The sequence below is a fragment of the Neopelma chrysocephalum genome, unplaced genomic scaffold (genome assembly GCF_003984885.1).
Source record: "Neopelma chrysocephalum unplaced genomic scaffold, ASM398488v2 Primary Assembly neopelma1_23, whole genome shotgun sequence".
Lineage (NCBI taxonomy): Eukaryota > Metazoa > Chordata > Aves > Passeriformes > Pipridae > Neopelma > Neopelma chrysocephalum.
In genome coordinates, this window is record NW_020897691.1 from 27,247,768 (window position 1) to 27,260,026 (window position 12,259).

At 39.1% G+C, this 12,259-nt stretch overlaps 1 protein-coding gene across 3 annotated transcripts in view; it reads left to right on the top strand.

Moving 5' to 3' along the window:
* Window positions 1–3: 3 nt before the first annotated feature.
* Window positions 4–12,259, top strand: part of SOGA3 (SOGA family member 3) — a 39,576-nt gene continuing 27,320 nt past the window's right edge. For 2 of the 3 annotated variants that reach the window (XM_027691521.1, XM_027691530.1), the window contains exons 1-2: window positions 7–225; window positions 3,577–3,735. In XM_027691521.1, the coding sequence (XP_027547322.1) occupies window positions 28–225; window positions 3,577–3,735 (357 nt within the window). In that variant the 5' untranslated portion in view covers window positions 7–27. Of the gene's footprint in view, window positions 226–3,576; window positions 3,736–12,259 lie in introns of all 3 variants that reach the window. The other variant, XM_027691539.1, reaches the window with a different exon arrangement.

Consider the following 12,259-nt stretch of genomic DNA (forward strand, 5'->3'; position numbering starts at 1 on the left):
AATGAGATAGATGAGCTGAGAACAGAGATGGACGAGATGAGGGACAGTTTCTTTGAGGAGGATGCTTGTCAGCTTCAAGAAATGCGCCACGAACTGGAGCGAGCCAACAAGAACTGCCGGATCCTTCAGTACCGGCTGCGCAAGGCTGAGCGCAAGAGGCTTCGCTATGCCCAGACTGGCGAGATTGACAACGAGCTCATACGCAGCATGGAGCAGGACCTCAAGGTACAGACGTGAGCAGGTGTCGAAGGGAGGGAGCGCCTCAGACGGAGACACAACCATGCTCTCAGTCCTCATGAGTCAGGCATTTCCATCCATTCCACTGTGCACCCAGTGCGCCTCATAGAATAGCAATGGCCGAACTATCCTTGGTAATAGAAGCCCTTCCAGTATGGAGATAGGCTATTTTCAGCTTCAGTCCAACCATGTAAAGATAATGTGCAAGAAATGATTCCAATGCAATTTAGGAACTAAAAGTTTTGGACCCTTTATGCTGAACGCAAAACATACCCTTCCACTGCGAAATGAAACCAACCTCACTGAATAGCTCCATTGACTTGGGAGGGATTATGTTACTCTTTAGTAAAAGATTTCAAGGGATGAGCAGATTGAATACTTGCAGAGTCACAACACGAAACCTTGATGCTGTTGCTGTCTGTAAAAAACTGCTGTTACGTTCAGCAAATCCAGGATTTTCCACATCCCCCTGAAACCTTAGACAAACCCCATGAGATTTCAATGTGTAATCAACTGCATTTCGTCCATAAAGTCTGAATGAATCACAGCCCATTGTTGAGGAGAAGTTTCAGTCCTTGTTTAAAGATTGTCATTGGTAAAATAGCCATCATCTCCATTCTAGACTGGTCCAATTATGGGGGAAAAAAAAGCTTTCTTGAGGTAGTTGCAAGTTTAATTTCTGCTTCCATCCACTAGACTTTGAAAGGCTCCTGCTGAACCAGGACTTGTAAATTTTTTCAATTGACTGGTCTCCCACCTTTTCTCATGGAAGTGTAGACCTCTGTATAGCAAATCTGAGCTTACTGGCTGCACTTCTGCCCAGGATTCTAGTTACCTATGTGCATTGGATTCTGTGAACTGCAGTTGAAAATGCAAATTTAATACAAGATTTGGAGTAAGGTAATTTTTAAACTTCTTTCTGATTGGTATAGTGGATTGAGAGTATGTTATTCCCAGGCCTGGCTTGGATCATCTTTTCTGAAAGTTTTCCATCTTGTCATCATTCTTATTAAAATTTCTATATGATATTCCTTTTCTGTGCATAATCAAACCCTGCGTTTTCTGTTGTGGCTGTGACAGTTCTATAAATACGACTGCCCACATGGCTCTTAACAAAATAGTGTTCCTGACCAGAAGCGAAAACATCCCTTTGTCACAGGGATTTCTGTTTGAAACAAGGGATGTTTTGCACACTCAGAAAGATGCTTAAGTGCTTAGTTGAGATATGCACCTTTGCAGGCAGAATTTGAATGTGAGCCTTCATGTTCCAAGTGAATATTGTGATTCCAGTTTATAGAGTTGGCTTCTTTGTTGGCTCAATGTTACTTTGTATTAGCAAGTTATACATATGCAGGCAAGCGAGGGAAGTGGTGAGAATACCTCTGCTGAGGTTCTTGCCTGCCAATATAGGAGATAGCAGCTAAGGCCTTAGGTTGAGCTGGACAAAGGGCTCACTTTAATTAGCATTTTCCCCATGTTTTTATATAACTATATGACTGACTATTTGGGAAGGAATAGTGTTTTTGCAGAGTGTTCCCAAGGATCCTAAATGTGTTCTGCTTTGAGTAGGGATGAATGTCTAATGCCAGATTGCTGCCTAATAGAATTCTAGGTGCTGGCTAACCATAGTAACAATTCATGCACAGGTGTCTGTAGTGTTCCCAAGTCCTCTTCTGAAGAATGACTATCCAAAATAACATTGTTCATTTTGCATGGGCAATATATTAGAGGACTTGATCCTTCATAGATATAGTCTTGCATGTAGCTGTATTAAAATGTATCTTGCATAAGTGAGTCTCATTTCCCGTGCAGCCTAGGATGCTCTGTAGGATTTCCCTGCATTAGTAGCTACCCATCAAATTTTGTGTCAGAACATTTGCTATCAGTAATGATATTTTAATTCGGTTTTATTTACCTATCCAGACTGTATCTATGGACTAAAGACAGATTCTAATAGGATGCTGTTTAAAATATCCCCCATGATTTCCCATTTACTTTGATTGGACAACCAGATGAGCAGTTTAACACTAAGTGTAGGAAAAAACATCAATCTAAAGCCCTGTGGTGTGATTCTCAGCTCATTCTGTAGTCTCTTTGGAGTATGGGTATAATTGAAATTCCCCTCCACTCTCACTTTCTGTTGGGCATTATGTGTCTTGAGTGCATGTGCAGTGGGGGAGGTTGGTGTTGTATCTGTAATTCACACACACTGGGTTTCTTGTCAGGGGAGGCTGAGTCACTAACTGCTACTGTTTTCTGATTGGATTCTTCCAGGTTGATTCTTCTAGACTGCTTGCTTACTATTATTATTTTTCTTTAGCGTTTTAGTATGTCAAAGAAGTCTCTGACATACTAACATAAAGATCATTCTAGTCAAAGCCATGAAGGATAGCTCACTGAGCTCCCCTAGCTAATGCTAAGTAGGATTAATTATGCTTTCCCATGTTCTAAAAAAAGCAGAAAATTAGGCTTTTCAAATCATGTGTCTATGTGTCTAAATCACCACCATAACAGTGATTAGTGTATATTTAAATATTTTTGGTGTGTGATTATAGTTTCTCGTGATTCCACAAAATGCAGTGCAAGTGCCTTGGAAGGCAAGATTCTCATTACTTTCTATGAAGAAGAGGAGTCAGATCTTGTCATATGCCTTTTAACTCTATTCCTGTGAAAATGCATTAAAAAAAACCCCAGCAACCAAAAAACCTTAGTGTTCATTTTCATTGAAAATATTGGACATCATTTGGGTGAACACAAGGTCAGTAAAAATGTTGTTTGTTCTTATTTTAATCTTAAAATGAACCAATTGTAGTGAATATTTAGATTAACTGTCCATAAAGGAGAGAGAAATTAGCAGAGTAGAAATAAACACGTGTCCATTTGTGGTCCTATACAAAGCACAGTTAGGGAAGGCCTGGAGAAGATGGGCCCTGCTTTTCGATGCTGTTGCATGTCAAGTATTTGAAGGGCCTATGCTTTGGTGCATTGAAAGACATAAACTAGCTGTGGTTCAGAGAAGATAGGTGATGCACTGTCTCCAGGAATATTGAAGGTCCTGTTTAACTGTGGATGTAACAGAACCTCAGAAGGAGTTGAGGTTTAGTGTCTAATGTGATTTCCAGTGAAGTCCATAGGAACAATGTACCATCTTTTGGAAGGAATTGCCTTGAATTTGGAATAATTTAGAATTCTGTCTGTGGATGTCCTTGTCTACATGGTTCCTTACATACCACTTTCATCAAAACATCCAGAATTAGCCTCTAAACGGTTGCTTAGGCACTAAGCACTGCAGCAGTAATTTATTTTTTAACCTTTCTTTTGATATACCATTTTGCTTAGGTTGCAAAAGATGTATCAGTGAGACTTCATCATGAGTTAGAAAACGTGGAAGAAAAACGTACTATAACAGAAGATGAAAATGAAAAATTAAGACAGCAGCTTATAGAAGTTGAAATTGCCAAACAAGCACTACAGAATGAACTGGAAAAAATGAAAGAGGTTAGTATTGCTATTTACTTCTACACCAATTGTTTGAAGATCTCAAATTCTTATTGCTGAACTAACTGTTTTTCTTCTCTAACTTGTTTTGGGGTCAAAAAATATGGCAGGCAAAAGTTGAAAGTTGCAAAGAGTGCTGAAGTGCAACGTGGTGATTGGGAAGTTAAATACAAACTAAAATATTCTGTGTTTTCTAGGCAAAACAGAAACCAAGTTGTGGCTTTGTTTTTCCTCTACGAGGAGGGAAATATGACACTGATGGTAACAAGAGTTCACAGCCTTTGATACATAGTTCCTATGTAAAGATTCATGCAGGAAGAGTGCTGAAGTGTGCTGAGGCATCTATATTTACAGATGAAGTTCCCCACATGTTTTTACAAAGACCAGTAGTTTTTCCCTTACTAACTCCTAGCAGGGAATAGCAGGCACCGAGACTGGGGATCTATCCACCTCCCCATCTTGTTCAGTCATGCTCTTTGGAGTTATCTGGAAGTGAGAGACTCTACCTGGTCTTTCAATCTAAGCATAGTTTTACATTGTATCCAATTAATCTTCAAAATTACTCAGTTTGCCATTATATAAATGCAAGATACCGTGCCATTAAGTAAGCAGAAAATTGCATTACAGCAGTAATAGCTAGGCCAACAGAGATAACAAAGCAGGCAGTAAGAGGAGAAACTGTTGATTAAGAATGAATTCTCAGAACAGCTTCTAGGAACAACTCTCCAGTTCAATGTTTAAAAATCAATGAATGCCACAGATTTTCACTTTTAGGAATATAGGCCAGTAGGAATGCCAGGGTCTTCTTTGATCTTTTATGAAGCAAAAGAGATGTGTTTCAATTGTTAAGAACAACAGGAAATTTTCAGTTGTATGATAAGTTAGGGTATTTTTAGAAACTGCAAGTGCTGCCTTTAAGTGATGTAGTATTAAAAATATTAATATATTTTTAGTACAGGAACTGAATTTCAAGAATGTTAGTAGACGATTAACAGGTGGTGTGTTTCACCTTTTGCTGCTATCCCAGATAAATGCAGATTTAAAAGGGCATGAAATCTGAGCCTTATTCAGCTTTTCTCTCATCTCCCTGAGACTTTCTTCTGTTTTCACTCTGGTTTCTGCCATCAAAACCAACTTGGTTTCCTGGACCATTTTCTTTGTGAGAGCATGATCTTTCTGCAATTATCCTTGCAGCTTGTGCTTTAAGATTGGTTTTACTCAGAATTTTTTATTATTCTTGTCCATTCAGACTCTACTTTCTTGTAGATCCTCATCTTTGGACCCTCCTGCCCTCTACTAGGTTGTACTGCAGTAAGCTTCTTTTGCCTTGCTTCTTCTTACACATCCTCAGATTACAATGAAGTTTAATGCAATTTAATAGCTCATGTTCTTTGATATTAACCAATAAATAGGCTTCTTTATCCTTGTCATCACTAGTCACTTTCTCCTTATCCTGATTCTTCCCTCTGGCCCACTATGCAGAACTATGGTTCTGTTGCTCTCATACTGTTCTCCAATTCTTTCTCTGGCTTAGGTGTTTACTCTTTCTGTTTTTGCAGTTGGTATCAATGAAAGGATAGTGAAGATTCCAAAAGAGAGAGTATCATGTTTAAACTAGGGGCCGTGCTACACAACAGTGGTTTTTATGAAGCTGAAACAGATGGATGATTCCCACTGGCACAGAATGGGGGCACTGAGGCAGAATGAAAAAATGAAGTAAGACTTGATACCATAGTAGAGGTGAAGTGGACAAAAAGACAGAAATATACATGCTTATACTGAACTGGGGAGAACTGCCGTGCACAGTCATTATATGGGTCATCATAATTAGGCAGGAGTTTTCATTTATGTACTTCAAAGAGGTTGCTGAGTCCGTTTCAGTAGGAGAAGGCTGCTTTTCAGGCTAGGACTTTCAGCACAGCATGGGGGAAGTTGGAGGATAGTTGGTACAAGTCAGAGAAAAGCAAGTTTGAAGCAAAGCTAAATTATTATGCACTTTGCAAACATGTCATGACTTGGGGAACCCATGGAAGCATGCTGGTAAAAAATACTAATTCTTACAGAACTGAAATTTAGAATCTGTGAAGAAGCTAGGAAAATGTTAACGTGAAACAACTATGAAAACAACCCAAAGCCACGTGAAGTGCATTGGAATTTTTCTGTGACAAATAAGTTTTCTTCTTCTGTGGCAATCAAAGGTTTTGTGCATCTTAAATGTCATTGTCAGATAGTCATAATATTAATTTTCTATTTGCTTGTGAGTTATTTCCTCTAATTTCATGGGTTTACAACCCTTTCTCATTTCAATACAGCCATTATAGTCAATGGAACCTCCTACCTAGGGAAGTTCTACTCAGCATAGATAGAAATGAATGGAAGATCTTTTGTCTGGATTGTGATCTTCACTTTTTTGAGGTTATAATTAACGGCAAAGTTAATCTCCAAAAACAACGAACCATTTTTGTTTCACAGCATAGTAACAGTGCTCAGAATGTGTAATGACTGATTTCTGTACTTTTATGTTATTAAATGTATTGCAGAAACACAAACATTTCCATTCTTCTTAAAATCTATTTATGTATAACTGCCATGGGAAATTTGTTCTCCTTTTGTAATGAACAGTGTGAGATAGCATAGAATAGTTAAAATAAGAATTAATAGAAAATGCAAGAAGCAGAAGTACAATCTTTTGTTAGGTAGTCTCCAGGGCAGGACCAAAGCCAAAGTTCTCTCTATGTGGATTCTCAGTTGTTTTAAAAAGCATGGAGACTTGACTGGAAACTTGTATAAAAGATAAATGCTAGCAGATGTGTTTGTGTAGAGTCAAATCTAGAGTTCTCCAGTGAACATTTTTGTGAATATAGACATGTGAATGTATTTGTCCGTTAATATAGAGAGGTAGTTGCTATTGGCTCTCTTGATTTGGAGCTTTATTTGTATTTATGGTAAATTTCACGACAAATCAGAAATTGTTGTTGATGACAGCAGAAGCTTGCAAGCATCCAGGATTTGGAAGGTGTTCCAGCAATGCATACATTCTCTATCAGCTACTTTTACATTCAGTCCCCCAACCTGCAGCTATTTGATTTAATGTTATTCCTGCATATGTCCACACAGATACATGAGATTTTTAATCTGTATTGGTTTTATTTGTAGCAACTGCTGCTGATTTCCTCTTCCTCCTACTGAGAAACCAACAATAGCTAGATGTAATTTTTCAGTTATATAAAAAGAAGTTAATGTGTTATTAATTAATTAATGTTCATTACTTTGTTGTTAACTTTTTGGCAAAGCCTAGCTAACTCTTGTAAAGCTTTTGGTATCACAGTACAAACCAAGAGTTCATTTGTCTGCTGTAGCTGTGTAGGAAGCTCCCAGTTAGCTGTGCTTTAGGTGGCTTGTTGCAAGACAAATGAAGTAGGGGGAAAATATGACAGATGTACTGAACCCTGGTCTTTACAAATCCTCATTGCAATGCAGACATGTAATTGCGAGAAGCTCAGTGTTTTTCAGGGACATCCGTCTTTCTGGATAGAGATAGATTGCTCTGCTAGTGCTCCAAGCTCAGTTCTTACAGCCACTTAAGGGTGATGTTGCCAAGCCACCATTTTCTTCTTCTAAGCATAGAGTATTTGGTCAGAGATAGAACTTGTGATAACCATGGCTACATGGTGCGTGAACCAGAGATGTCTTTTGTCCCTTCAGTTCAGACTGCAGGCAGAGGAGTTTATGCCTCCCTGCATGGGTCTGCGTTTTGCTGGAGTGGTGCCTGTCTTGTCAGTCTGTCTCTTTGTACACTGCATGGAAATGGAAGAAGGCAATACGGTCTGGGGAACTGGGCATTGGAGCTGGGAGGAAGAATCTGAATTCTGTTCCTGATTTAAATACTAACATGCTGCAGGACCACAGGAAAATAATTACACTTTTCTGCTTATTCTTGCAACTTTTGCCTGCCGTTTAAGCACAGATTAGCTCTCTACACCTCTCTGAGTGTTCAGGCTGCACAGAAATCAGGAGGGTAGCTGGAAATTTCACCACAAAAGCTGCTGTAAAAAATCCCCACAAACAAACCCAAATTCCACCCTCCCCTTCCCCCCCCAAAAAACCCTCAAACAAAACACCAAAAACCCAAAACTGGAAAGCTGTGAAAGAACTGGTAATGAGTGTTTCTGCCCCAGTCCTCTTATGACCAATACCAGCTTGCCCAGCTTGTCTCTGATAAAAATCGAGTATCTCTTCTTTCTCACAGCCCTTTCTTTCTCTAAGCCCCTTCTCCTGTCATTTAACCACAACCACTTATTTCAAGTCTTTCATCTATAGCTCACAAAGCCTCGAATTCTCCAGGTTCTCTCACTCGGTCTTGATCTTGTGTCTGTTTTTTCTTTTCTTCTTTTTTTTTTTTTCATATGCATGGTAGTAGTGGCTGTTTTGCTGTCTACTGGTTCTTAAGTCTTAGTCTTGTCCTTCTCCCCCACCATTCCCTCCCTGTATCCTTCCAACTCCTCATAACTGTCCAATCTCCTCTCCAGATTTCAAGTATATTCCAGTTCATTTACCCCTTATTCTACTCCAGATATATTATCCGCATTTCTTAGTTACAACTTCTCTCTGCTGCAAAATTTTTCCTTTTCCCCTGATTCTTCCACTCCCTCATATAAATCTGTCAGCTTCCTTAGTTTGTTCTGTTCCTTTCCTTATTTCCAAGCCTTAGATCTTCATTTTTGCATCTGGAGTGAGAGCTGTGGAGGATCACTCACTGTGCTAGGAGACAGCAGCTATATCACTGTGAGCAGTGAAGGGAAGATTTCTGATTCTAATGTCTAGACTCAGCTTTATCTAGACTCTCATGGAACAGCAATCACAGGACTAGTTAGGCTTTACCTTCTGGCCTGGAGTTGGAACATGATCTGTCAGCTGGAGAAAATGTGCAGATTGATAGCTGGGGTGGGAGAGGGTGTGGTAGTTCATAAATATAGAATTTTCAGCAACTTAAACTGGTAAGTTTCAACAAATAATTACCTGGTAATGTATAGGAATGGAAGATTTCTGAAAGGTTATGTCATGATTTTATACAATTAGAAATGTATAAACACAAAAATGTTCTGGAACACAGACACAGGAACTTCTCAAAAGAACAGTTGCTAGAATAATTTATTATGAGCAAAAAAGGATGTTCTCATCTTAAAAATATGAATATTTTTGCTAAAATTTTCCAAAAAATATTAGCCATGTTGGAAACTTATCCCAGGACAGATGCTTGGCGTGGAAAATCTGCAACATCTAAAATGTAGTGAGGTTGCAAGAAACTGGAAACAAGTCTCATAATGAGTGGTGGTTTGCAGCATTTCCAATGGGCAAGGCAACCCTATCCAACAGCAGTGCTACATTTTTTGATGCTTTCAGAACTTTCTCATCTGGTACTTGTCTTGGTCCCTTCTCTCAGGGACCAAGTTCACCACCTTACAGTCTCATAGTAGGCTACCAGTGCTACCATTGGCCATCAAACCCCTGACCAATGTTTCTTTATTTGCAACAAGTAATTCCCACAGCTGACATTAAATCACCCGTGGCAAAAATTGTCGTCAATCCATTGCAAAAATCACATGACTTCTAGTTGTCTGAAAAATGCTTCATCTATTTTCTCTTATGCATCATATGGTCAGTAGAAGATACTCCAAATGATGCCACCATGCTTCTCTGTCCTTTGATTCGTGCCCATAGCTCCCAGTTGGCCCATCACCTGTTACAAGACAACACCAAATGCAATTGAACTGCTCTTTTGTGTAGAGCAAAACCCTTCTTCCTCAACTTTAGAGTTTTCATCAATCCATTGCTGTACTCCAGACATGTGAGTTATCTTGACAGATCTCTCTGATTCCAGTGAGGTCATAATTTTGCAGATGTTCATGGACTTCTGGCTTCTGTTTGTTGCCCATGATGCATTCATACAAGTCACTGGAGATGGATACTTGATTGTGCTGCTTTGAAAGGGAAAGTTTGAGTCTCCTCCGTCATACTGTCTACCAAGCACATAATAATTGCACCTCATATTTTCATTTTTCCTCAGAGTTAGAGTCTCATTTTAAACAGCTGGTAGTGAAGGGAGCAAGGTCAAGACAGAGAGAGATGAGATGCTAGTACACCTGCTGATGTAGGTGCTCAGCCTCATAGGCTCAGTACGCAGTACTCAGTAAGCAGTACTCTTTGGACAGTTACGGTAATTTACTTGCTCCTGGCACCAGATGGCAGCAGGGGAGGGTTTAATAGAGCTCTCACCAGTCCAGCTCCTTCCTGGGTCTTTTGGAGTACCCAAACGCTAAGTGTATCAGCTACACTTTTACTAATGGTACCGTTAAGCAGAGTGTTTCCATGATCTGGAATTTCAGTTTGTTGCCTCACCAAAATTCAATCTGCTTTGGTGAAGAGAACAACATGATAATGAAAGGGTTTTTTAAAAAGAGATGAGAAATAAGTGTCTGCCTGAGTTAGTACAGGAAAAAGAAAAAAAAGTTCTCTATCTCTAAGCACAGCTAGCTCAATGATTTTTGAGCACCACATTCCAGTAGATGCATAACCCCTGGTTACTTTTCAGACTTGCTTGTGTGATATTCTGTTGCCCTTGGTATCTTGCCCAAATATTTTGTTCCTTTAAAAGCAGTACTCTGCAGGGATGGTATTCATGATCTGTGAGGGTGTGATTCTGACATACTTGCTCAGAGCACACTGTGATTTCACAGTGTGTGAGTGAGATATGCAGAGTTTGCATCGGTTTAGTTCTTTGAATATGAGAAAAGAATCATAATGGAGAAAAATATTAATCTCTGTTACAAAATCTGTTGTATTACTTCTCTGAAAATGTCTTGCCATAAATAGGGGGAAAAGTGCATTTTAGAAGCAGTTTGCACTTAAACTTCATAAAATTAGATTTTAGTTATGTATCAGCCATCAGCTATTCACATCAGCTATTTTCTTTGAGTTACTCAAAATTAAAACCAAACAGCCTGATGGTCAATAGTAATATACTCCAAAACATATGTAATAAATAGTGAATGATTCCAAAGAATAAAGCTCCATAAATATCTTATTGTGAAGAGATTTTGTGAGTAAAGATGCCTGGAGGTGGTATTTTTCTGTCATTCAAGCTGGTGTGCTGCTTTGTGAATTCCTATTGAATTGTCTGAAAATTTGCAAGGATGTGTAAAAGGAGTGGCAGGACTGATGGCCAATTGGAAAGTAATAATGAAAGCTGGCAGCTCTAGTGAAAAAGAGTATATCTAGAATAGGTTTAAAACAGAAACTAATTTAGCCATCACAAAATAAAGTCTGATCAATTCTTTTGAACCTGTAAGCATAATGGTGCTACTCTGGTTTCGTGGGAACATGGGAGTTCCTTCCTTGTGTCAGAATCTTACTTTGTGTTCCTTCATTTCTGTAATAGTTAGCAGCAGCCTTAGATTTGCAAGCTATCTGTCAAAGGTGTTATTGATATTATATACAGTCTTCAGATAAAATCAGTCTCTTTGCAATAAGGTGTATTTTAAAGGAAAAAAAATAATGACCGTCTTCAAAAAAATCCCCTAACTAGAATGGAAACATAGAATAAGAGCTGAGCTTCCAAACATAGAAACTATGTTATAGAGAAAGGACAGGAGTCCCAACATTATGATCTCGAGCACCTGAGGCTTTTTTTTGCTTGGATCATTCTTCTCAAAGTTTTTCTTTGCTACAGAATTGCTTCCATCAGTCAAAAACTATATTTGTAAAGTAAATCAGGCTAAAGAAGGGTCTGCACACTGACAAGTGATTCCTTGTACATTCCTCAGATGGTTTTGACCTGGATCAGCTACCACTGCTTCAGTGCTTGGGCATAATTTGGGGTCTAGCCTAGGTCAGAGCTTATTCCTGATTGACAATTTGGATAGGGTCCTGTTTGTTTGAAAGGAAGCTGTAGGGAAGTTTAGCTGTATTGTCATCATAGCTGAAAGGAGACTTAATTATGAAGTGCCAGTTGGCATCAGGTCCTGAGAACAGTCCCTGATCATTTAATTTACTAGTGTAAAAACTAGGCAAAGGTTCTCTGACTTGGTATAGAGCCAGATGAGATGGCAAATGAGATGAAGAACAGCAAGTCCAGTCTGTTGCTGCCATGTGACTTCCCACTGCTGAGAATTACTTGGCAAGGGGCAGTCATCAGCAATGACAAAGCCAACACAGCTGGCATGCCTAGTTGTCTGTAGGAATAATGGGCAGTGTGGTAACTGTGGCGTAGGTGGTAACTGGTTACCAGAGAAAATAGTTTGTGATCATGAACTCACCTTGGGGCAGGTTGTAAAAGAGTATTTCTCTTGCTACAGACTTTGGGGTATGACTTTCTAGAGATCTAAAGGAGAAAGAAAGCCTTTTGTATCTCCAGAAGTAGGTAATCTTGCTACTGACTTCACTAAGATTGTCAAAATATGATACCACATTAACAAATGGAGGAAATTTGGGGAAATCCAGTTTTACAGGACTCTGTAATGGTCCT